A 26,261-nucleotide genomic window follows, 5' to 3' on the forward strand; every position below is an offset into this window, starting at 1 on the left:
TAAAGATAGTACTGCATTTAGTTTATTTTCAAGACACTTGTTAATACTAATCTTTATGCTTCTTTTTGGTTGTAGTCAAAATGATGCGACAAACCTTTGCATTTTCTATAATAATAAGGGGAAAACCTCTTTTTAATATTCCAAAAAAAATTTTACAATTTTATTCTACAACACAAGCGCACAGTAAATACACTTATTGTTCATCAGCTCTTGAAAAAATCCAAATGCAAACTTGCAGCAGAAAACATACATATTTCAGGTTCTGGATCAACAAGTTCGGACCGCTGAAAGTCTTTTTTTTTTTATTTTATTTTTTTTTTCTGCGATTTTAGGTTTTGTTTATAAATATTGTCGTCATTCTGTTAAAATCAGAGTAGGATGTCACTAAATGTATTATGGTTTTCTTAATTTAAATCTTAAGTCTTAGGCAGCAATAAATTGATTTCAAATTGTCAGATTTTACTCTTGATACACTTTTTCTTTCTCTGCAGCCTACCTACCAATATTGTCATGTGGTTTTCTTTGGAGGAAACGGGGGAAAACTCCTGGTTGACTGCCACTAACCATTGAGCTTCATCAGCAGGCAGCGAGGCAATGGCGATGATGATGATGATGATGATGATGACGACGACGTCGTCGGTCGACATCATGGGACGGAAATGAGTGAAGCGTGACATTTGCTGCTCCGGCGATGTCACGCTACGCTGCCCCTCCTCCTCTTCCTCCGCCTCCTCCTCCACCTCCACCTCCACCTCCGCCTCGTCCTTCGCCTGCACCTGTACCTGCTCCTTCTTTATCCATTTCTCATCCTCGAAGCCTGTCCTTTTTCCCAGTGCCACCACTCCTTTCCACATGTGAGCCGCGGGCCAGGCAAAAGGAAAATCCTCGTATAACGCAAATTAAAAATCGCACTGCGACTGCAAGACATCCCGGTAATGGGAAACTAGCGTGTAAATATGTGAGCTGCCAAAGAAAAGTCGCCCCCATCTGCTGCTCCTTGGAGTATGCAGCGTTCTTTTAATTAGCCCTCACCCTCACGGACTTGGACTTTAATTCGCCACCCTCCATTGAGCTCTTTAAACTGTGCAAATAATGTGGCGAATGCCCGGCAGCAATGGTTAGATTTCAACATCAAAACAAATGCATAACAAAAGGTGTAGGCACACATATCATGCATATTTTGAGGAAAATCGCCTCCAACGCGCTGCTGTCCGCTTTTCCCTGGCCAAAAAAGGGAGCCACAGCCACACCCACACCCACACCCGGAAAACCCACCACCCACTTTTCGGTGCCGCAATCAACCTTTGGCAGCGGCTCGCGTTTTTGACTTGCCAGCGGCCAAATATCGATGTAAAGAATTAAAAACATAGGTACATGCGTACTGAGGGCGGTGGATTGTCCTCGGGCGCTGGTTTTGGGAAAGAAAGGGGGGTTGGGGGGCGTGGCCTAAACCAGGGGGGAACAGCAGATACAATAAAACATGCAAATATGCGCCCAAGGACATTGCAACAACAAAAACAGCAACAGCAACAGTGGCACAGACACAGTCAAAACAGCGGGGGACAGAGACAGAGAGATTGAGAGCTCCAAAGAACGTAGCCCAAACATCAAACACACATGGAGAAGGTCCTTTGGTGGCGGCATGACCGCAGGTGTATACGTAATACACACATACACCCGCACACACACTTCTGCGAATAGGTAGAGATATATAGATGTATGGCAGATACCAAAGGGTATAAAGTTTATTTAGCTTTAGACGAAATTAAAGGCCTTTGTATGTTAAGTAACCCACGTGGAAGGCATCCGTCCACGCTCACATGGCCATACATAAATGCAGTGCGATAACACACCCACATGCTGCGAGTGTTGAAGTTGTACATAAAATATGCCGCTGGCCGTTCTAAACATACCAAAAATGAAATTTATACCAGAAAGAGGCGAATAAAAAATATGGCATACAAAAAAACAAAAAGGGAAAGGGAATGCGAGCCGAATTCGTTTCAACTGTTCATTGGAGGGCCCAAAGGCCGCCGCAGGACATCGTTGCGTACCTCAAAAACGAGCTGTAAAGTTCTCCTCCCGCTGGATTTGCCCAGTGTGTGTGTGTGTGTGGTTGTGTGTGCGTGTTTGGTCCTGGTTATGAAAATACTTCTACCATATTTTGATTTCATCAGCAGGCTTTTGGCGGTAATAACTGGACATGAAGACAATCGGGATCCCACATAAAATAAATTCAGATGGCGGGGCTCGTAAAACAAACAAATTGTATTGAGTGAAGGATAAATGAAATTGAAGGAATTTTATTTACTTGTTATCCATTTTCTATTGCCAAGGCATCTCAACTTTTTTAGTCCCAATATAAAATAAATAAATAAGTCTTCGAAATTACTCTTGTATTTTTATAGTAATTTAAGAAATATTATTGGGTAATTTTCTCGGCTCATACAAAAAAATTGTGTATTTCTGAAAATGATCATATTTAATAGCTTTTAAAATCCTTGTTAATTGAATTTTTTTTCTCTGGGTCAAAAAAATATAGAAATATTTTATCCATTTTACAAACAATTTAAAGGTAACTTTTTAAATTCTATACAAAAAAAATTAAATAGGTAGCGCTTTTATTTTAAAGTTTGGAGTAATATATAAACGCCACTTCATTTGCTAATTAACCATCTTTATAGGTCCAAATCTAGAAAAATATGAACCGGTAAATGCCCGAATATTTAATTTTTAAAAACGTATATGTTTGCAGTATACTGCATTTAAGATGGCCCCCTTCGGCATGATTATTAACTTTGAGCTGCATTTACATTTTGACAATTGCAGTCGCAATCAGCCAGGCCACATAGCCACATTGATGCATGCGTCGGAGTTTCGGGGCCTTGTTTCCGATCCTGATGGCAGTTGCATCAGGTCGGGGATATGTCACTGCAGCAGCTGCAAGGGCATAAAAACTGATGACTTGTGCCGCCGTCTGATCCGTAAACGTAACCGTGGCCATTACAACCACGTCCCAATGGTACAATTTCATTTTATATTTTTTTACATTTTACTGCTCGCTTTTGTCACATATAAAAATGCATGAAATGCGGCAACTGGCGAACGAACAGGGCCAAACATTGTAAAACATATACGTATTCACATATATATTGTATATTTAAATGCCGTTACACTGATTGACAAAAGCCATATCGGCGGGGGCTCAATAAAAAGCGAAAAGAGCAGGACCAGCAGGGCGTATGAGTAATGTAACCGAAACAATGCAATTGCCAATAAAGATGAGGCCAGGGCAGACAAAAAAAAACCTGATTGCAATTTCGTTTTTTATGCATATGCTGATTGCGGCGAATGGCTTAAAACTATGCAAGGTGAAAAAATCTATGAAAAAGAAATGCGTTGTAAAAACCTCTTTAAGCCAAAACTCCCATGTGCATTGATCTAATACAATATGCTGATTGCAAATAAAGCTTAGAAAGTGCACAACTATTTTTTTCGCTCCACTGAAAACCTCGCACAGCAAATGCCTTCAATATTTAATGCAATTGTTATAGAAATTTATTTTGATTTTATTACAGCGCTCATGAATAATTGCCACACCTGAAGCCCCATGAATCCAGTCTTCTCTGAGTCTGAGTCCATGCATATGGAAAGCCTTTTTCGCTTCCCGCTCGCTGCTTGCATTTGTTAAACCGTTTGTCCGCGATTTGCATATTTTTAGGCGCCATTCTATTTTCAAACACAACACCATTAAAGCCCGCGTTTAAGCATGTACACATATCTATATATATATAAATATTGGTTGGGGGCCACAGGATATTCTATATAATTTTGTAGTCTCACATTTTGCGGAGCTAATCTGCATTTAAATGGAATTTTTAATTATTTTCCTGGCCGCATCCTTTGACAATCACAGCGGTCCAACGGCGCTCGAGGCGGCAGTGAGGACAGCCGCCTGTCCCGCCGTCATGATCCCCCCTCCTCCCCCCTGTTCCGCCCACCCAATTCGCGGTTGGCAAAATGCAGTTCGAATTTAAATAAAACTTAACAAGCTTGCGCACACACAAAGGTAGGTTAGTGCCCCCCGTCCAATATATTACTCAATGCCAGTGCATTTTAGATTGCCAATCAAAATGTGGAGCAAAATATATCAGGTGTTGGTTTAGAGGGGGTTGAAAAATCGGTTCCGCAGTGCCCAACAATTTTGCCATCATCGGCTAAGCAAATAAGAATATTAATGGTTTTTTCCAGCCATTGCACAATATTTTGCACCCACACCCATCCAAGCGTAATACACCTGAGCGGGTTTTTCGATTAGGAGCGTCCGCCCATCCATATATATATATATATATATATGCATAGTATAGAGCATATATGTTTATATCTGTGCCTGTGATAGTGCTGTGCATAAAATTAAAATTGGCGACATTTTACAAATTGCATTTTCACATTAATGCCAATGAAAAATTGTAATTAACATGTTAATTAATAGTTAGCCCCGAGCTCGGGTTGTTTTATTATACATGAAAAATCCGCTGCATAATTTTAGGCTCGCCACTGAACACAAATTTGTGTGTGTTGCTTGTTGTCGTTCCGTTCAATGAAAACAAAATCACTTTATGAGCCTGCTATTTTAATATTAATTAGTTTTGCCTGCCTGCGCAAAAAATAAAACAAGCAAATATAAAAATTGTATATTGTACGTTTAAATGGCAATCAGGTGTAGTGTGGGCAGCATTTTTAATCAAACAAAGATGGTGGAATATTTTCGTTGAAATTTTGGGGGGTAAGTACCGAAGTATTGGATGATTCGCTGGAGGCGGGAACGGCGAAATGATTGTCATTCTGGCCATAGCGAAAGCCGGAAGTAACCCGAAATCCGGCGGGCTCAAGCCGCTTGTCTTTCAATTTGGCTACTGGACCGGCGACCGGCTTGTTTGGTTTCATCAGGTTACGGCCATGGCATTCCCCGAATTCCGGTGATGGCACTGAGACGGTGGTCGGAATTGGCCATCGGCGTTTCAGCTCAAACTCGCCCTCCTTGACTTGCCCACACACACACACACACACACACACGCATCTCCTTTTCCCTCGTTCCTTGTTATTTCTGGAAAGGAAATGTGAACGTGAACTGCATGTCGGCCCGGGAATGGGAGGCCAGCTCCAGCTCCACCTGGCCAACATCAACAGGCAAAGGAGCAGGAGCAGAAGTTGGCAACATAACGGAGCGGAAATTAAAAGAAGCAAAAAGAAAACAGCACCAGAACAGGACGAGGAACCTCTAAACCGTAGCCGCACCTGCACATTACAATGAATCCTGCGGCAGAAATGCAAAACCAAACTAACAGACTTACAAACATGAGCACGAACAAAGAACTCGGTATCATTGCGTCCACACATTGCGTCCGATTCCCATGCGATCCCGGCTGCTGATGCTGATGGCAGGATAATGATGCCAACCCTTTACTGACTTGTTGCATTGCACTCCGGCCGAGATTGACAGCTGCCAAGGGTCTTATCCTGGAGTTGGGCAAACAGTCTTAGTTACAGCCATCGATGGTCTAAGACCAACTCAAACAAGTAACCAATTTTAGTTTATTAAGATAGCTTTTGCTACATTCAGTCATTGCGAGATGTGCCATTCTTTGGTCTTAGTTCTACAAACCCATATAGACATCGCAATTTATTGGCAGTCGCACAGCACTCAGTTTCTGAAAAGTTGGAAAAGCAATTACTTTTTCGTTGAAATTTTTGTGCTTCGTAAACATTTAATTTCCAATTTTAATTTGCTCCAATGCATTGCCACACACACACAGGACGAGGCAGGAGCGGCAGAACCAATCGGCATTGGGGACTGCTAGCTGAGGTCCTGCTGCAGCAAAGGATATGCCACGCCCCTGCCCCTGCCTCTGCCCCATTCCGCTACGCCCTTCCTTTTGGCCACACCAGGGCTCATGTGGCTTGGGCTCCGTTTCTCATTTACATTAAATAAATATTGTACAATTGTATTGAGCAGCTGGCAAAGGTGAGTCCCAGTCCGATGAAATGAGCTCCAATTCCGGTGCCAACTTCATCTTACGAACTGCGCCATTGGCCTGCCTCCACCACCTCGTTTGGCAAGTGTAAATATTCCCAGAAAAAGGAAAAGAAAACGACTTCCATCTGACAAAGAAAAAAATGTACTTTCAATGAATAAAATGGAAGTTGAAACGTTTTGCTGGTTCCGGTTATGGAAAATGCATGTTGCACATGCCTCGTTCTGTATGCAAATGCGGCAAAGCAATGCTGCAATTTTATAGCAATGAAAATAACCGAAATATTGGACCTAATACTCCCACACAGCACACCAACAAAAAAATCAATTTTAAAACAAACCTTGCAAGTGCAATTTAGGAGCTAAGAAAATTAAAATCTTTCATGTACTTCAGGAAATTTGTAATCGTAAAATGGCTGGATAAATTCCGCCCAATTTCAGACAATAGGTTCAAACTAAAGTATATTAAATTATATAAAATAAAGACTAATTATTTCTTAGTAGTAAAAAAATATTTAAAAATATAAAAACTTTTTGAGAAATTTTCTTGTCTGCATTTGATACCATTTATTTCAGATAAAGGTGCATAATTTTTCCCTTAACAGATTTGTCTTTTATTAAAAAGAAATTGAAAAAGTTGCTACAATTTTCTATGGATTTGATTTTTTGCTATGTTTTTGCACTTGCCTCTCACACACCCAGAAGATATCCTTTTTAATGGCTGAGTGGAGTCCTGATCCAATGACTTGTGATGTGCAAATGTTATCCTGTCTCCCAAGCTGTCTCTATCCGTCTGTCTGTCGGTCCGTCTTTCTGTCTACACTCTGCATGTGTGTTTATAATTTACTTTGCTTTCTGACAAAAGGATTTTAAAACAATTATTTTAATGTTTTTCCCACATACAGATACACACGCACACACACTCACATATACGTAGAAACAGAGAAACAGACATTACGTCAAATTGAGTTTGTTTCATTGGGAAAATGTTAAAATGTTGAAATGACTTTTGCCAATTTTTGGCTTTTAAATGCAATTTTTCTCTTCATTTAACATTTGGCTCTGCCACGTATAATTCGGGCAAAATCGAAAACTTTATTTAATCAAACACAAACACAAATGCAAATCCAACAAAAGAACAATGTAAATAAATGTCAAAAAGCGTTTGCATTCATGTTTGATGTTTTTGTATCCACTCTCGTTATTGTTATTTCACAAAATTATCCACAGTTATGTAAATATTATATTTCTACAATAATTTATTGAAGCGTTAAACAAAATACACAAATTAGATTTCAAGCCAAGCTAAAAGGCATAAAGTCGCAAATTCCAAATGTTAAATAACGTCAAATACGGAAAACTAAATTGGAAACAAATTAAATAAAATGAATTTAGATTACATTACTGCAGAGCACACTTGTTCCGCAACAATGATAAATGACTGTGGTAATTATAGAAAGAGCAACTTTTGTCCAATCGTAATCGCACAACAAGTCCCAAAGAAAATCCGCAGGATGGGCAAACACTTGCAGCGGTTTCCAGTTTCGAACCGTATCAAGATGGCAGCGGATGGGACAAAAGTAAGCAAGTCATTAACATATCGCGCCAATGAAAATGCAAATGCAACACAAATTTCCCAACCAGCCGGATAACTGACTCCTGCTCCTGCTGCCTCACAGGATTTTCCTCGGCTGACCGCTTGTCCGGTGGCTCATTAAAATTCGCTGCCATCTTGCGAAAGTGAAAAATTGCCCAGCCAAAGAAAAAAGTTTCAAGAAATGGGAGGAGAAGACCTAAGAACGGAAATTGGTGTGAGGAAAAAACACAAAAAAAGGAACTTTTATTTTTTACCAAGCCGAATATGGAGTACACTTGACTTCCAGACCATTGAGAAAAAAAAAACAATAATTCAACGCCTAAAATTGGTGAATGCCTACTCTCTTGTTTTGGGCTAGTTTAAAACTGAACCAAAAATACAAAATATAAAGTAACTCTTTGTTTTTAAATAAGAGATTTCTTAATTTTTCAATAAAAGGAAAATATAATTGGCCTCTTAAAAACAAATAACACATCCTGTATGTAAAGTTCACAAATTTTAAATCAATTGTGTATGGTGTTGTATTGCTTTCTTTTATGAAAATAAGAAAGAAAGTATTGTCGCTTTTCATTTTTAAAGAAAAAAAAATGTAAGGGAACATATAAAATTATTTCCCATTATAATTTGTATATCAAGATTACGTACCTGTGTTTATCGAAAGCACACTCAGGACTGCTTCAGGACTTCAACATTTTTTTAACTGAAAATTTTAAAACAAAATGTAATTTATTTTGAAATTTTAAGAGTTGTAAAAACTTGTTTTGTTTATGATAATTTTTTTTACCTTTATCCACCTGGCAAAGGTTCTAATCCTTAGAAAGGATATTTGCCGAGTAAAAAGGAAACCGAAAAAAAGCTTTAGCAGCCATTGCAGTCGTCGTGGGAAAAATGAAGGAAAAAAGGACTGGAGAAAGGTGTTCCACTTAACGTGGAGCTCCTTGTTGGGGCTATTGTAGTTGTACATTTACGCATTGTTAGCACGTCATAAAACAAATCTCATGAATATTACCGACTTTTATCTGCCGCTTGATTCTTAGTGCATTGCCAGTTGGGAGCGGCCACATCCTTGACTTGGCTGCGGGTTATTGCCAGAGCGGAATCCTCAGTCAAGGAACTCGCAGCCCCCATCCATTTTCCAGTAGCGATCCTGTCCGTCGAGCGGTGCAGTCATGTGCAGGAATTAATTTTGCGATTACGCGTAATTACAGCCCGGAAAAAAATCAACAAAGAAGGACGCGGCGTTGGCAGGAGCAAAACTTAATTGCGAGTAAGTGTTGCTTAATACTTATTATCTGCACTCGCGCCTCCGCCCCATTTTTGGGCGGGTTCAGTCATGAGGGGCGTGTCAGCGGCATTGCCGAAACTTAATTGTTAGCTTGCCGAAACTTTTTGACGCGATATTTAACCCTTTACTTTTTGTTGCTAATTAAAAAACTTTTGACGGATAAAGAAGCAAAAAAGATGGTAAAATGAAAAGCGAAAAAAGCGAGATAGATGGATATACATATATATATATCTATACGTACGTATGGCTATGCGTTGGTTGTTTACACAAAAGCAATCATACGCCACGTTGTACCTACCCACTTACCCCGATCCGAGCAGTATCGTCACTGTCAACAATACGACATCAAGGCGGGATTCTGGGCGTTTGGGGCTGCTCGAAAGCAAAGAGTTCTGACTGACTGCTTGACGTTGCGTTGAAGTTTCATTAATTAGATAAAACTTTCTGCCATTTCCCCCTACATTGTTAATGACGCCAGCCAACGAGCTGCAAATTATTTGCACACAACAAAAGTCAAAAAGTTGCAGGAGTTGAAGCTGGAAATGTTTGAAAAGGAACTCAGAGCGGTTAGCTATGATATGATGTGCCACAAAGCCAAGATGGATAAAACTTCCCTTACCTTAGGCCAATTTCTTTTTACTCGCCAAATAATGAGGAAAGTCCAAAAAATTAGGTTTCAATTAAAAATGAGGCATTCGGAAAAAAAAGGGTGTTCCAGGCCAATCAGACCCTGTCGGAATAGAACAAATATCTGAAAATAAAAAATCATTAGCCCACCCCAAGCCAACCCCTTTTCCGCACGCTCTCAGTGAGCTAATCAAGGAGCAAGGTGGTAAGTGAAGAAAAACCGGAAACGCCGTGCCAATCAAATTAAAAAAAGGACCACATCAAGTAACCCCGGGATAGGATGCGAGTGCCAGCCAGGAGAGGAGATGGGTGCCAGTAAGATGTAAGACATGGCTGAGTTCATGGGATATGCGGAAGATGAATTTTTAATTTGTTGCTGTTGCTTCCCGTTTTAATTGTTGTTGACAGACTGAGTGACTGACTGACAGCGTAATTTACAATCCTTTTTCTTTTTGCCAGCTTAGAAGCTCCGTCCCGGCAACGGCAGTGATGGAAATTTTAATTAAAGAAATTGCGGTTAATCCCGTTAACAACAACAAAAAAAAATGAAGATTCTGCCCCAGGGGGTCAGCACTTTGGTGTGGCTACAACACAACCAAAATTTGTTGCTAATTGTGCGGGATTTTGTCGAGGGCTAATACACACTTCCCCTCCATCTCCATCTCCATCTCATCTACCTATGTACGCATGAATATGCTGTATATCTTGTGTACTTCAAAAGGTGGTACGATATTGTGGAAACATTTTCATTTTCACTTTCATTTGCTCGCTTTTAATGGTATTATCCAAAAAGGGGGGCATTGCTTGGGTGGAAAGGGGTAACCACACCCACTCTGTCATATTTGTCAAAGGATTTTGAGTAATTTCATTTTATGCCATTTGCACATCAATTTGCATCCCAATTTCAAATTGGTAAGGCGTTCGAGAGAGGCCACAAAGGAAGAGCTGAGTAAAGTGCGTTTCAAAAGTGATTTTACTATAAAAACTTAAAAAAAACAATATTATTCAAAAACGAATGTATAAAGTTATGTAATTATTCTTTAAACTTAATAATAGTCATAATAAGTATTAAATATCTATTTTATTAGAACTGCTACCTTTCGATTGGTTTAGCTCTGATGATTACTCAATGTTTTTATGCGCCATATAATTTTGGTAAACACTGTTTGTGTGTGGCCAAGGAAAATTGTGATGTCATGTTGACATTGTGCGGACCATTAAATCGTGTTAACCTAACCCAAATATTTGGCAGCAAACAATGCAGAGCTAAACCTGTTGATCCTCCCAAAAACGAGTCTGAAATACTTGCTAAAAAATCTAACCAAATAATGGAAATTTATGGCTAACAGCTGCTCTCAAAGCCATCGCAATGAAATGCTGTTGATTCAGCCATATTAAATGACGGATTATTCGGGCAGTGCAGTTGAAGTTTAAAATTAAGAGGGTGTATAGAGGTGAAGGAGGCCCCGTACACATTTTATAAGAGTTGCCCGATGAAGATTCTCAGCGCATAAGAAATTAACTTAAAAAGTCATTTTGCTGGCAAAGGATGAGCTTGGAGCCAGGGTAAAAAAGGATTAATTGCATGAGGAGCTCCACCGACCCCATGACAACATGCGGCCATGAAGTGAATTCTCTGGCTTTCCCATAAGCCATTGACTTGCCACATCCTTTTGGCCAGGACGTAGCCAACCATCCAACCAGCCAACCAGCCATCCATCCATCCAGCCAACCAACGAAAGAGTCAACCCAGAAGGATGGGTCGGCATGTGTGCTCTGGCGGATCCGTATTTTTTAATAGTGTTCCGTGTGCCTCTTGGCGTTAATTTATGCCACAAAATCATTTTCTTTTATACTCTTCGCCACACTCCCAGCCACATGCGAAAATAAAAATTAAAAAAGTGCAAAATATAAAAAGGCAAAGGACGAAGGAGCGGCATGGAGCGGAATGGAGATGCAAATTGCGTTGCACTGGCCCCAGGATATGAGACGCAAACGCCAACGCAGTTTTATGTCAAGTGAAAAATGAGTGCGAACTATGACATGAAATAGGAGCATATCTGAGCCTTATCCCCCCAACCCCCCAGCCCCCCAATGTGCAAATCCGCCAACAGAGTTCTATTAGTTTCTGTTCGCTGCAAATGCGTCACAAATAAATGCAAAATTCGGGATTAGCCCGCAAAAACGAAATCGAAAACGTAAACGTAAACGTAAACAAAAAGAAGAAGGAGAAGCGAAAAACAAATTAAAAAACTAAACCCACATAAATAATTTATTATATGACATGCCGCCCGACGATGATGATGAGCCGCCCTGATAAGCCCCGTCCCCAGCACGAAACGCTCGTACTTTTCTAAAAAAAAAAAAAAAAAACTAAAGTACATGAAACAACTTAACAGAAAATATTACGACAAGCTCGGCTCACTTCGGCTTTGGCTTGGGTTCGAGTTCGGGTTCGGGTTCGGGTTCAATCGCCAGCGATTTCTCGGAAATACTGCACAACTTATGCAATCTAAGGCGCAGTACCGTGATTTGATATACACTGATTCGCTCAATTGAGCGGTATACAGTCCCGTACTTAGTACACTCCGGCCGGAATGCACACGTCTTAGCTCTATATGTTGATATAGTTGATATAGATCGCGGTGACCAGACAAGGCCGATGTTTTCACTGTCATTGGCATTGGTGGGCTAAGTGCCCTGACAATGAATTCGTTGCAGCGAGAGTGATGCAATCCACTCAAAGCAAGGTCAGGTTGCCAGCTTGTAACGATCTTAGAGATTTATGCCTTCAAAAGGAGTGAACATTAAGGGCTTGATAAACAAGATACTTAAAATAAGATTAAGGGGTCTTTACATTTGGGTTTTTTTAACACACTTATGAACTTAGATCTTTTATTGCCCTTATTTTTTAGGGCCTTTGATGTATGGCTCTTAGAAGCTTTACAACAAAAAGTATTTCCGAAGATTCCAGAATCTTAAAATATTTTTATTTGGAATTAATTTTATTATTGTTGCAATGACGATATAAACAGTTATTATTTTATCAAAAATTTTTCTATGCATGTTAAAAAATGCAAGAAAAAAGTTTATTTTCATTTACAAATATCTCCATTCATGAGAATCGTTTTTCGGGCAAAAGAAAACTTACATTCCACACTACGCTCTATCAGTATAGGCACACGCTGGCGCCCCAATGCCGTCTTGCATACGAATTCATTCAACTCAAGAGCACTGGCCAAAACGATCTAAACTGAAGTGACCCCGTCGACCGACTGGCCAACTATAAATAACTGAATGGAATAAGCGTCCAAACATTAGCAATGAAATCACGCAAAGCCAAAAGATACAAACAAATATTGGGGAGTACAGAAAACAAGGAATGCGCGGCACATGGACGAGTATGATATACGTCTTCGCGATGCGTGGCAAGGTCGTTTATTTTTGTGAAGCACTGTTTAGAAAATGTTTTTTCAACTACACAAGAAGCGGACCAAAGAACGAATTGATTTTTTGCGGGTTCTGAACTTGACATTGAATCTTTGTAGAGCGATAAGGTTTTGTTTTCAGTTCTTAGCTTGTGTTCTATTCTCTCTCATCTTCTTGTGAATTCGATTTCCATTTAATTTGCTAATGATTCTGTTATTGTTTTATTTAAGCTCTCTCCTCCTCTCGATTTGAAGCTTTTCTTCTTCTTGCGGTCACACAACTGTACTTTGGACACGTGACGGAACAACATTACTTCCAGTCGATAAGGAGATGGGACTGGAAGCTGGAAGCTGTCAGCTGACGCATACCTATACTTACATAACCCGCCAATACGCGACTGTGTGAGTGAGTAGATTAGGCTTTTGGAAAATATTTACAATGCATTTATTGGAAGCAGTCAAATATTTCACTTTTTCGGGAGATGTGGGGGTTCTTATGATGTCATACAATAGTATTCGTACAATATAATTAATATACATATAGTTTAATAAATACATGTTTATGTACGGTGTGTGTGTGTGTTTTTTTGTGTGTATACTGAGAAAACCCATAACCATATTAGTTCTAAACGGTTTCATATTAAACTGGTATTAATTACTTTTATTACGCTCAATTTATATAAATTTTTCCCTAAAATCTTATTTCCAAATAAACGGCTTATGGTGAATCAGAATTTTATTAGTTTTATAATGTTTCAAGGGTCGCCGTTATTTTGTAGGGGAATTTTAAATACCAATATAATAAGCCCTGACAGTAAGGGAAAACTTGCAATATCCAAAATTAAATAAACCCTTTTAATATGTGAAATGTAATTCTGATTTGCCAAACATGTCGGCTATTTCGTTATGAATTATGAACAATTTGACGATGTTTTTTCTCAGCAGGGGTATGTGTGTTGTGTGGTTAAGTATAACTAAATCAGGACACAGCAGACTTGGCCATTCTCGCAATCGGTGCCGGGTCGCAGGAGCCTCTGGTGGCATCGGTCCATGCACTGTCCCAAGTGTTCCGCACAGGGCGCTGGTCTAACCGGCACTGCAACGGCAACGGGATGACGTTTGACGTTTTTGAGGGCGGCGGGACACAAAGAAATGGATCGGGGTTTTATCTGGGTTAGTGGCGTTTTTCGGGGATGGGGGATAGCAATGCCAATTGGTTTTGGGGTTAGGTTTCATTTTTAGGGATGCAAAGCAGGTGGTGGGGATCGGACTGATGGGGTTACGTTTCGTTTTTTTTTTTTTGGGGTTTAAAGCAGAATGGCATACAAAGCTAATGGCTAGCAATCTACTCACGTTCATAGCAACACTCCACGCCCTGTCCGGCACTCGTGGGACACAATCCCTTGTTCGAGGTGGGCTCGATGCAGTCCGCCGTCCTGACACACAGTCCCCCCACCAGAACGCATTGCCGATCATTGGGATATATGCGCACGCCCTGCAGCACTACGATTTAAGGGGTGGATTAGCTACATAGCACCCCGATCCTCCAGATCGCACACTTACTGTACACATCAAATTGGTCCACTTCGTTTGTCTCGATTTCGGCCTGCACCTGCAGCATTAGGATTGTGCTGGCCACCAGCAGGCAGCTTAAAAAGCCCATTCTCAGCGACATATTCGAATATTTGGCTGTGTTACCAGGCGTATACGTGATATGCCTCTAATCGATTCTGCTCGATTCGATTTGGTTTCCCCTTTAGTTTCAATACACTTCACTCTAGTTATCCACTTCCTCTCGATGGCACGGTTTTCGATGGACTGATCCCAACTAATTACGCTACAGAGTCTTTTCAACGAAAAATAATACTCACTTGTAGAGAGAGTGTGAGCAACAGAGCGCGAGGGAGAGAAATAGCGAACGTTTTTTGCACAACTAGCAGCGGAGAAAGAGAAAGAGATGGGAAATGTGGAAGAGCAGAGCGGAGAAAGAGAGGGGCGGAGACGGGAGGAAGCTGAGGAAGTGCGGTTCAATTAAAGACCGTGAGAGAGTTTAGAAAATTGGCCAACTCCGATCGGCTCCATCCGCCTCAATCAGCAACGCTCTCGACTACACATAGAGAAACTATTATTTTTTTTGCATTTTATCATTAAATTATTTACCGTAACATGAAGTAAGAACAATCAACTATATGGGTAGAGATTCTTAAAAAAAACTTTTAAATATTATTGTTATTTTCAATAAATATACGAAATAAAATATTTCTACGAATTACAAAACTTTCAACAGCAATATGACAGCATAGACTAACAAAGAAAAATATAAGACTCATTTCTTTTAATATTCGTATGAATTAAATTTACTATCAATAAGCTTTAATAACAGTCGGTTATTTTTTAGAGTAACATATAGTATAATATTACATTTCAAGGGGAAAATTCCTTGCGGTGTATTAAAGATCGCTCAATGAATGGACCCACAATCAAGCGTTCAACTCGGGCAAATAGCGCCAATCAGCGACCATCGGCAGGCAGCAAAAGAATAAGAACAACAAGAACGATGGTCTGCATCAAATGAACCGCATTGAGCGGGGCGTAACGTGATTTTACTGCAATCCGATCTGGTTTGGCACACACAAAACCCCCCGCCTTCCTTTCTCCGCCTTCTCCGCATTGGGATGTCTTATCGGCGCTGTTTGTGTAATTTTCGAAAACAATTTGTGTGAAATGTTTGTGTGCAAAATAAACAAAAAAATTGAAATATTACGCATACGCCGGGGCGTGCTGGCTGGTGCCCCAGAAAAAAAAACAATTCTGTTTTGGGCCAGATGTTACCTTCGCACGATCTAAACAATTGCGTCTGGAAAAGAAATTCACTAGAAGCGATCAATGAATGAACTAATTACCTGACCCTGAGAAGCTAAATGGCAATGGGTAAAGGAAGTACTTTATTTTTTTATTTACTTAACATGCCACATCTTTGAATGAGAAAACAAACGTTTACTCTTTTTGCCTTTTTTTGTGTTGTACACACACAGAATGCACTTCACCTCCAGATCAGCTGATAGCGATTAAAGGGTTCAGTTTCAGACCTTGTGAGTCCATACGCATCGAATGGGAGCCCCACAACAGAAAAAATTCCCCTGAACTCAACGCTTATCAGTTTAAAATAAAAGTTTCACCACAAAGCTTTCACCCAAAAAAGCTGTTGTTGAATGGTTTTTGGAATTGGTTTTTGTCTTGGGTTAAAGCTTTTGCCAACTGAGTTGCCAGACATTTCCCTTGAACTTGAAATATCCCCCAGTGAGCCCCTAAGTAATTCAAAAGCCGAGTTCCTAGAAAAGAAATGCAAACAACTCGTTAGGTGAATCATCTTCGATAACGTGCTGATTTATTTTACTTAAGTACTTATTCATCTAGTTTCAGTTGAACTGGCATTTGAATGCATATGCACACGAAGATATCTTTCATTGTCAGTCTTTTTTTGTGGGGATCTTACGACATCTAATACTTGGCCAATTGCCATAAACAGCAAATATCACAGAGTCGGAGAGTAAGGCTAGAATCCGGGCTAATCGGCTAGTCGGCTAGTCGGCCGACTTCTGCAGTTCGTTGACGGTGATCACGCTGCAGGTGATTGCAGGTGGCAAATGACTGACCGCTGGGGGCGGAGGAGGCGTGGCTGGAGCACCCAGTTCGCCGGCCTTGTTGCTGAAGGGTATCACAAACACACTCGTCTTGGCCGCATGCTGCATCTTGATCACCGTGTCATAGCTGGGCGGTGCAAACTCACTGTACGACGGCGAGGGCGTGGGCGGTGCCCTCAGACCCTCGGCGGACTGAGCGCCGGCGGGACGACGCCTCATGTCCCGGCATCGACGATCCGAGCAGGCCATTAGCATGAAGAAGGCGGCCAGGGCCAGAAAGGTGGCCACATACCACACAATCGTGATCACATCCATCGCTGTCTGGGATAGTTCGTTGGCCGATCCGACGACAGCTGAAAGTATTTAATGTCAATTTAGTTAAATTCATAGAAATGCATATTCCAGCCAGCTCACAGACAAAACCCCAACTTATGTTTTCATTAGAATCAATAAGCGTAAAACCAAACTTTCTATAGAAACCCCCAGAATGCCTGTTTCATCTCAGTACCAAAGTTTACTGCCCGCTAATGTTGTGTTGTGCTTCCAGTCACGAATTGTGGGTCTGCGCCAGTTATAAACTTTATGACGAAACTGCTCGATTCGCATTACTGTCGCGTCATCGAACTACGCTAATGGCTTAAATGGCCTATTGATAGGGGCTAACCCCGGCAGTGAGCACCGGCACCGCAATTAGACAGAACTGGTTGATTGTCGGTTTCAAGGGTCCGGTAAAATTGAGATATTACCAGTGGGCGCAATCGGTTACGAAACTGAGTTCACTTAATAGCAGCTGTAAGCCTTTAGAACTTTAGGCACGGAGAACACAAATTCCATCGACATTTTTAATATTTTAAATGGGGGGCTTAATGTGTTTACTATCTCAGAAAACTAAAAATAGACTTTTATCATACCTGCTGTTATTCAAATTTGTTTATAAGTTATCAGGGTAAACATTATATTTATAATTAATTCAAATGAAAAATTGCCATATTTAAAAAATATTATCAATATGAAAACACTTCAATTTATTATTTAATACTTGCACAGATAAGATTCTAGAAATAGGGTAATGATTCTTTTTATATTTAACAAGGAATAAATGATTGTTGTCAAGATAATACACTAGGAAATTGTCTTTTTTTCGGAAACGCAGGTCTTACTCATGCAACTAATTTAAACAGTTTGGATTGAGTAAACTTAAGGTTTTAGATTTTGTTATTGGTGTTTTCACGCTCTACAAATTTGGTATCAAGTAGCATATGATGCTTCTAAACACTTTGGTTTTGGTGGCTAGTCACTTTGTTCTTCATTTAGATACTCACTGTTCTTGTAGACAATTATGCGGTTGTTGTTGGCGATGGTATCGGGAAACAAGTCCACCTCAGTGGTTCCGTTCACGGACGTTAGGTTGTAGTTCAGCTGGCGGGAGGATGACTCGTTGAGAACGTTCTCCAAACTGAAGAGATAGGACTGGCCGTGTATGCAGCACGAGCTGGCGATGATTACTGAAATGGAATGAAATGCCCACGCCGAACCAAACCAAACCGCATCGAATCGAATCGGATCGCAACGGAGGGGAACGGAGCAGCAGAGGGGGTATTAGCGAAATTTAATTATCAGGAAATCAAGACAGTGCGGTGAGCTCACTGATAGCTTATCACCAGTCGCCATTCTGTGGCGTGCGAACAAATGGATTTAATTACAGGTGGGAGCGCTGAAGACAAACATCTTCATTGGCGGCTGATAAGAGTAACTAAATATAGCCACTGCCAGCGGGGCGTTCTCCTCGCAAATGGATCGCTTAATAAGCTCACTCAATCGGGCGCTTAAGTTTACGACCTTAGCCACTTGACGATGACGACCCGGTGTCTGAGGTGGGATACTTTGGGATACCTTCAGCCTTGATATGGCTGCAGATCATCTCCATTCGCAGCGACTAGTGGGGTAGGTGCTAGGTACGTATTATCTTTCCAGCTATGGCTTGCAAAATATTTTGACACTCCCATCAAAACACAAACACCATAAAAGCCAGTTAAGCTGCGACCAATAAAACATTACGTTCCCGCTATCTCATTTTGAAGAGCATTCGATGGGTTGGCAACTGTGTTTGCACACTTCTTTGGCGGCAACCATATTTCGCCATCGAAGGTGCGTTCTTTCATATTTATTTGCGGGATAAATGGCACACGGCACACCATCATTAGACATGACAGGTAACTTTACAACGCATGTCAATGATAACTTGATTGCGGACCGGTTTCCGCTATCAATTTCACCACAAAGCTAATGAAATTTCGGTCGCACAAAATTGTTGACCTAGGTTGGGGCTATGACGAGTCTCGATGAGAGACATCTGGTCATTTGCGTAATAACTTTTTTTTTTTCCAGTACAGAGGAAAAATTACTCAGCTGATTACGAGATAATGCATACGCCCTGTTGTCTAGCCAAAAAGTGTAATTTGTAATAGTCAGTAAAGTTGTATGAATAGCTTGTTAAGTGTTTATTTTAATCACTTTATCTTATATGGCAATGGAAGAAGAAGAAGTTATCTAAGCTATAGTCATGTGGAAATTCCGGTCCCGAGACAAATTAGTTGAATGGAATCTTTGTACTAACTTGTGATAATATTCAGATTATGGTAATTAAAAATAATGGAATCTTACGCGTAGACTTAAACAAATATTTTCCATGATGATAAAACTTGTAAACATCATTAAATTTATCTGAGAATGTAACCAAACAATTACAAGTAATCTTAGGCCTCCTTGTTCCACTTCTACGGGGACTTAAAACAAGATTACAGCACTTGATGTATGGTAACTAAAAATAACTGCCAACGCTAATGTTGGGTGTGGGTTTCTTGGGCGAAAATACCCATTTAAGAGTGGGTAATTTGTGCGGGTGGGTTCGGTTGTTTATAGAGTGTCAAGTGGATCCAGATAAGGTGGCAGTAAAAAGCACGCATGCAAAAACACCAGCACAAACCACCCAATGAAATGCCAAACAAAACGAGCAATGTGGAAGTGAAAAAACAAGCAGCAACAGCAAAATATTAGCAATTAAATTCTAATTACCCGCTAATGGCAAAACGTGCTAGAGTCAACGTCAGCAACTCCAGTGGAGCTAGTGGTATCACCTGTGCAAACTGAATATACATGGATATGGGTGGTATTGTCTTGCCCACATGCCATGTGCTTGGTTTATATATACTTATATATATATGTATGTATGCATATCGGAGCTATGGATAAATGAACTCCATTTGCCTTGAACCCGACTCTCTACTAAAGAAATCGAATTTCGGGAATTTCCGTGATTTGTTGCCATTATCCCCAAGTAGGGTGGCTCCGCCCCATTTAATAACATCATAAGTCATTTGGGGCTTGCCAGCGACTTGATTTTAACTGGTTTCCATAAATGCCGGGAAAATTGCAAATCGAGATATCGCCGGTCCACCCCTCTTAATAACCCAACATCCCACTTTAGTGAAATGTCACCGAAAGGAGGGCTTTAATTTTGATTCGTTTAGATGATATTTATAAGGCGATCACATGACGCCGGCTCACAGATCTTATCTAGGGGGATTAGCAGATGACGGGATTGTAAAGACATCGTTAACTGGTTTACGATGTCTGGGCGAAGGCCCAAGATGATATGGTCTTGACGCCAGAAGTTCCAAAAACAGTTGTTTAAGGCTATAACGATCATTGGGATTTGCAATGCTTTGATAAGACTGGCTTGAATTTAATGATATTCAGGATTAAAACATCACTTTCAATGAATGGGAATATTTAAGCTTCTCTTTTGACAAAATCAATAAGATCGGAAAGAAATAGGTGACTACTAATATTTAATATTACTTTTGTATTGTACTAGTTCTCGATTCAGGAACACATCAATCATATTGGTTCATTTAATATTGAAATTTATGAGGTCTTAATGCAGCGAATAGCAAAACTATTTTTGTTAAGAATTCTTTAATTAATAACTGATATTTCCTGTTTCGCTCAGACTTAGCTTTAAGCGACGACTAGTTTTCTGAGATAATGCTATTGTCAATACTCTAAAAATACCTATCCTATACCAAATACGGTTCTATAGACCCATTGATACAAACATTCCCTGCTCACAATGTTTATTCATGGTATAATTATCTCCAATCAGCTAGGGTTTGTTGAAGTTCACGTTCACATAATTAGCATATGCTTGTTCGAGACTTGTTTACTGCCCGCATTTGAGATATACACACAGGTAGACAATATCGGTGCATACATATATCCAGAGAAGGCCTGTCTGAGACTCACCCATCATAATTGGCAGCATTGTCTGGATCCGGCTCTGTTCCATGGCGGTGTTCGCTGGCTTTCAGGTAACTGGCACTGTTGTTAGTTTGTTTTTTTAATTCACACACTTGTCGGCCGGAATTGCAATCAATGAATTTCCATAAATCGTTCACTTCACTGAGAATTGCACCGGGCAATCGGCAATTGGTAATTGGCAATTGGATATGGAGGCGAGCTTTCACTTGGATGCGGACTGTCCGCCGAATCGATCGTTCAGCTTCAACTGTGTGTCGCAGACTGAGCGAGTCGCTCCGTTTGCCCACAGCTTTTAGCCGGAGCTGCTCTTTCTGGTTGTGCTGTGCTGTGTTGTGCTGTGTTGTGTTGTGGTCTCTGCCAGCGTCTTTGTGTCGCTGTGGGCCCCCCTGGCGTATGAGTCACGCGCTCTCCGCTCGGCGAGAAAGTAATACCGACGATTGGCGGGACTGGTTAGAGCAACGTATCTAATTGCTGGCCAAAACATCAAGCAAAAGCGTTTTAGAGGCGGAGGTGCCGCTGTTGCCACCGCAAAACCAATGAATGATTGGAGATGGGTTCGGTTCTGGTCCTGTGGTCACCATAGTTTTTTAACTAATCCCACAAAAAGTCCAAGTTACCATGAATCACATCCTCTCCACTTCCAAAATCAAAGAGGGAAAATTTGAATCTTGAATATATAAAGAATGTGAATCATAAATTCTAAACATTAAAAAAAAACTATTTCCTTTTGAAAGGGAAAAAGTACACTAAAAAATTTTGTACTTTACCCAATAAATTTAGAAACAGAAAACGCAAATAAAATATACTTACTTATTAAAGGAAAAAACACCTTTTTTCACATTAATAAAATTAAAGCAAATTTGTGGGAATAGATAAACAAATAAAAGACACACATCAATGAGTCGAATTTCAGTACTACTAATTTTATAGATCAATCTTTTTTAATTGGCAATCAATGTGTTACCAATTCTTTAACTTTATATTAGATATATTATGCTTTAATTGTTAAGGTTTATTGATATCTAAAATATCTTGCTGCGTAGTTTATGCAAAGTAAAATGATGTGCTGTTAAATTGATTGATAAAGTCATGTCAATATGCCCAAAAAAAAACTGATAAGTGATAAGAAAAATAAAGAATTTAAACACTTGCTTTGTATTCCGCTGTGCCATCATGTGGGTCTTCGATAAAACACAAGCCACACCTTTTATTGAAGTCTTTAAGTTACCGTTTGCTTTAAAAACAATTTTTTTTCGTGGAGGCAGATCCACTTGGAGAGTGGCCCAAAGAAGTCGCCAGGCTTGTGGTTATTTTTGGGCGTTAACTCACACCTACACGCCCCATTCCGAGGCGCTAATTCGCTGTGCGAATTTCGCGATTTGACCAGATCGAAGCGTCAGAAGAAGATCGAGTGTCATTTTCAGGATACCCGAGCGGTCTTTCCCTGAAAATGATGGATGGTTCGGTGGTCAAACTCCTTATCAGGGTGCTTGACACGAATTAAGGCCAAGTGCTGATTTCGGCCAAACCACAAGCGATAGAGCGATTGCCGATCGACCCTGAACTTGATGGATAGATCGATCGAACGAACGTCTGGGGCTCTTTTGTGTGCGTGTTATAATTGGCACCTGGGCGTTATATATAGAGGTATAAACGTGGACCAGCTACCGGTTGCCAAGGGGGCCGCAACATTCGCTAATTGATTCGCGTACTACGACTCCAAGGCAATTGGACAATTGTGGGCCGACATTGAACGGGGGCACAGATTGGCCGGCAAATTGTCTCGCAGCCACGATGGCGATAACCAGTTTGGTCAATTGCGGCAAGTCAACGACCAGTCGACCCCAGCACGTGCCAGTGTCCAATTGGTAACAAAGGAAAATCTACGCAGGTAGCGAGGAAGCGTAAGCAGACCACAAATCGATTAACCCATGGATGACGCAGTGGCAGCAACACCTTTCCTCTAGTCGTGACCAAACGCCGATTTCTTGGCAGATGAGTTGGGAGTGCGGGGTGCCTGTTCAACTGGTTATTGGATAAGGCACGTGCTGATTCACCACGAACTGTGTCACCATGTGATGAAAGCCCAAACACCCGAGCTGAGGATGATCTGCGGAGGGCGAGGGTGAGGTGATTCCCGTCCGCACTTTCGCTACGCTCTGCTGGGATTTAGTTGGTTTATTTATCAGTTAATATACGTATTTGAGTGAGTTGCGTGTGTATACATATAAATTAATTGGCTTAAGAGCTACTGACCACTTCAACGATCTTACAGTTACATTGCAGTTACATGTTTCGAGTAAATACTGTAGTTCGTACATACATAATCTCGTGAGCGTGTGTGTGTGTGTGTGCCTACATATACTCTATTATACTCTGGATTGAACAATTGACAACTTTGGCCAGCACACAACAAGGACATCTACAAGCGCGTGGTTTTCTAGGCGTACAAATACATAACATACATCTATGCAGTACAGAAACAGGTACAATCTATGTGGAATGCTCGGCCAAGTCCTGGCTGGCCCATGGAATATTTACGCTAGCTAATACAGAGACTAGTACTGTGTGGCTTTTGCTTATAAATAATTGTTGCTTAGGTAAATAATTGATATAATTTCATAGAGTACGGTAATACCAGTGAGATTTCATCAGTGAGTAAACAATTTGCATCGCCAAAAGGCGGCTTCAACAGTTACAAATACTAAATCGATACGGAGCGTTGAAGAACATCAAACTTAAATATATACATCTGTAAAACAGTGGAGAATCTCTGGGGGAGTATTCTGGTATTCTCGATTTCTGGTTTTCTGCTTTTCGGTATTTGGTTCGAAGTGAACACATCGACAAAGGTGACGTTTGATCGCTAACGCTAATCACAAAACATAAAATCAGTCCTAACATATTTACATGGAATGCTGATCTGTTCAGATAGAGATTCAATTACCTAATAGGACTAATACAACAAGTGTGCGATACCAAGTACTTGCTGATCTGGCACAAAGCGGAGCAACCCCAGCCGCGGATCCTTATCTCTCCGGGAACAGCGACTCGTAGCTGGGCGGCAGATCCTTGGGCGTGGCCGGCTGCTGTTGATGCTGGACATGCTGGTGCTCGTGCAGGACGCTATCATCGTAGTGTGACTGTGCCGCTGGTGGCAGCTCAATGGTGGGCACATCCGACTGCAAATAGCGTTATCAATCATTTCCGGATCTAGACAGCGACAGCCCTGGGGACAATCTGTACTCACCCTGGCGCGTCGCTGGTTGAAGCGAGCAGCGGAGGCCTCATGCGCCCGCTGCTGCACTGTTATGCAGTTCCAGTACTTCCAGCAGATCCACACACAGAAGCCCACGCCCAGCATGGTGAAGATGAGCGACGTCAGGGCCGAGATGGCCACATTGGCCGTGTCGATTTCCTCGGGCACGATGGCGTCGTGGAAGCAGGTGCCCTCGTCGCGACACGGATACAGGCAGTTGGTGATGTTGTCCCGCACAAAGTGCCGCGAGATGCACGAGTACTGGTCGTTGGGATCGCACAGGAAGTCCCCGTTGAACTGGCACTCGGAGTGGGCCGTGAGCACCATGCGCAGCTCCAGTGGATCGCCGAGTATATGGCGCGATCGATCAACGAAGATGTGCACGTTGACCTCGCGGTCGCGCTGGTCGAAGATCAGTCGTCCGGCCGGGCCGTCAATGGAGATGTCCGTGCAGATGCGTTCGCTGGGCGATCGGTTGCCGCTACTGAACTGGATGTAGTCGATGCACTCCTTGGACACGGGATCGCGCCGGAACTTTAGGCGCGTGATAATGGTGTAGATGCCGCGCGGGGGCCGCTCGCTGGTCAGCACCCGGAACTGGCAGTCGTACTTGATCCTGTTGGCCGCATGGCCGTGGGGCAGTGTCAGGTTCCACATCTGCGTGACGATCGCTCCAGAGGTGTCCTCGGACTCCAGCCGCACCGTGGGATCGCCCCGGAATGGCTTGGCCAGTGTGTAAAATAGTTTGTCCGAGCACATGTTGTCCTGGAGGCGAACTGGGAGGGGCCAGACACAGAGCTATTAACTTTTCCTGGAGGGGATTGAGAGGCACACTCACCATTCTTGTAGGCAGTGGAAAAGGTCACCAACATGGCCAGTAACCAGAGTGTCCCGATGCAGACCTTTCCCAACATGTTGGCACTTGTCCCGCGTCCCCACGTCCCGACGTCCTGCTTGTGTCCTTGCTGTTCCGGCGCGACTGGGTTCAGCTAGAATCCCAGCATTTGCATTTGTTTTAGAATTAAATTAGAATTTGTTTATTGCTAAATTGAGTTTTGTGTGACCGTTGTCGAGCCACTGGAAAATACCACGTGAAAAAAATACCTCAAAACATCAAAAAAGTTATGTTAGCTGAGGCTCAAACCACAACCAAAAAATACTTTTAAACGAAGCTAGGAAGGACCGTTATTTGCAATGTATGGAAATTTTATTAAATTAATATATACACTCGCTCTCAAAACTCTGCGTACACACACAAATTAAACGAAATCAATCTTTTAGACGGCATATCTTCGAATGCAGGATATTTATTGAATTACATTTTTTGGCACTTCATACATAGCCTCACCTTGCTTTTAAGCTTCCGAAAAATTATTATGTCTTTAAATTATTTTATTATAATTAATAAGGAAACACGAAAAATAAAACAAATATGGACCCACATACATACTTCTCAACGAACACTATATACCCATTCACTACACGAGTAATGGTAATGAAAACGCATTCGTAATCCAATTCGTAATGGCAATTTTCGCTGCTGGGAAAACTCGGCTTAAAATAAAGGTATTGGGCGTAAAACAGCTCAATTCATTTGCGTTCTATTCACAAATTGTAAAATGTTTATAATATACATGGTGCTGACGGCAGCATTAGGCCTGCGTTTTCTCGATGCAGCTTTACGGGTGCGATCGACTATTGATATTGGTAACCCATATTTAAAACAATGATAAAATAACGTTCCTTATTCTTGGAACTATTCTTTAGGAATACCTAAATACTTGAATTTTTCAACAAGCCCATTCGTAAAGATCGGTGATGGTTATTATTTTTTTGATACTAAGGTGAAAAAGAATTGGTTTGATGCCGCCCAGTCTTGTCATCGAAAGAACGCCCATCTAGTAGCATTTGAGACGGTTCACGAGTGGGACTTGGTCAACCGGTTTATCTTTAAAAACAAATTAGAAAAACTATACTGGACCGATGGTACGAGTTTGGCCAATAAGGGAAAGCATTATTGGTTCTCAATAGGCGACCCAATAACGTCGAACATTTGGTATCCAGGGG

At 41.3% G+C, this 26,261-nt stretch overlaps 3 protein-coding genes across 4 annotated transcripts; all 3 read right to left on the bottom strand.

Annotated features, from left to right (window-relative positions):
- Positions 1-13,392: 13,392 nt before the first annotated feature.
- Positions 13,393-14,807, bottom strand: LOC108143609 (U-scoloptoxin(19)-Tl1a). Of its 2 annotated transcripts, none has more exons than XM_017268133.2 (3): positions 14,535-14,804; positions 14,325-14,474; positions 13,393-14,067 (listed from the first exon to the last, which is right to left on the bottom strand). In XM_017268133.2, the coding sequence occupies exons 1-3, from the start codon at positions 14,644-14,646 to the stop codon at positions 13,946-13,948; spliced, it is 384 nt and encodes a 127-aa protein (XP_017123622.1). In that variant the 5' UTR covers positions 14,647-14,804; the 3' UTR covers positions 13,393-13,945. The 2 variants fall into 2 exon arrangements, with proteins under 2 accessions (XP_017123622.1, XP_017123623.1); XM_017268134.1 differs by lacking the exon at positions 13,393-14,067 and adding an exon at positions 14,140-14,241 and having other exon boundaries at positions 14,535-14,807.
- Positions 14,808-16,328: 1,521 nt separating this feature from the next.
- LOC108143597 lies at positions 16,329-21,218 on the bottom strand. Its single transcript, XM_017268120.2, has 3 exons — positions 20,921-21,218; positions 17,938-18,120; positions 16,329-16,968 (listed from the first exon to the last, which is right to left on the bottom strand). The coding sequence occupies exons 1-3, from the start codon at positions 20,961-20,963 to the stop codon at positions 16,556-16,558; spliced, it is 639 nt and encodes a 212-aa protein (XP_017123609.1). The 5' UTR covers positions 20,964-21,218; the 3' UTR covers positions 16,329-16,555.
- A 1,880-nt stretch (positions 21,219-23,098) lies between these two features.
- LOC108143593 lies at positions 23,099-25,280 on the bottom strand. Its single transcript, XM_017268113.2, has 3 exons — positions 25,033-25,280; positions 24,186-24,970; positions 23,099-24,117 (listed from the first exon to the last, which is right to left on the bottom strand). The coding sequence occupies exons 1-3, from the start codon at positions 25,106-25,108 to the stop codon at positions 23,965-23,967; spliced, it is 1,014 nt and encodes a 337-aa protein (XP_017123602.1). The 5' UTR covers positions 25,109-25,280; the 3' UTR covers positions 23,099-23,964.
- Between the last annotated feature and the right edge of the window lie 981 nt (positions 25,281-26,261).

This window comes from Drosophila elegans, unplaced genomic scaffold (assembly GCF_018152505.1).
Source record: "Drosophila elegans isolate 14027-0461.03 unplaced genomic scaffold, ASM1815250v1 contig_183, whole genome shotgun sequence".
Taxonomy (NCBI): domain Eukaryota; kingdom Metazoa; phylum Arthropoda; class Insecta; order Diptera; family Drosophilidae; genus Drosophila; species Drosophila elegans.

What these genes read in the sequence shown, in the direction of transcription:
- LOC108143593 (XM_017268113.2), bottom strand. Translation starts at nt 25,108, where the DNA reads ATGTTGGGAAAGGTCTGCATCGGGACACTCTGGTTACTGGCCATGTTG. An exon ending in TTCCACTGCCTACAAGAATG is followed by an intron (nt 24,971 to 25,032) that starts GTGAGTGTGCCT and finishes GGCCCCTCCCAG; the next exon opens with TTCGCCTCCAGGACAACATG. An exon ending in TCAACCAGCGACGCGCCAGG is followed by an intron (nt 24,118 to 24,185) that starts GTGAGTACAGAT and finishes CGCTATTTGCAG; the next exon opens with TCGGATGTGCCCACCATTGA.
- LOC108143597 (XM_017268120.2), bottom strand. Translation starts at nt 20,963, where the DNA reads ATGGAACAGAGCCGGATCCAGACAATGCTGCCAATTATGATGG. An exon ending in AATGCTGCCAATTATGATGG is followed by an intron (nt 18,121 to 20,920) that starts GTGAGTCTCAGA and finishes ATTCCATTTCAG; the next exon opens with TAATCATCGCCAGCTCGTGC. An exon ending in CATAATTGTCTACAAGAACA is followed by an intron (nt 16,969 to 17,937) that starts GTGAGTATCTAA and finishes AAATACTTTCAG; the next exon opens with CTGTCGTCGGATCGGCCAAC.
- LOC108143609 (XM_017268133.2), bottom strand. Translation starts at nt 14,646, where the DNA reads ATGTCGCTGAGAATGGGCTTTTTAAGCTGCCTGCTGGTGGCCAGCACA. An exon ending in GGACCAATTTGATGTGTACA is followed by an intron (nt 14,475 to 14,534) that starts GTAAGTGTGCGA and finishes CTTAAATCGTAG; the next exon opens with TGCTGCAGGGCGTGCGCATA. An exon ending in CGTGGAGTGTTGCTATGAAC is followed by an intron (nt 14,068 to 14,324) that starts GTGAGTAGATTG and finishes TTGCCGTTGCAG; the next exon opens with TGCCGGTTAGACCAGCGCCC.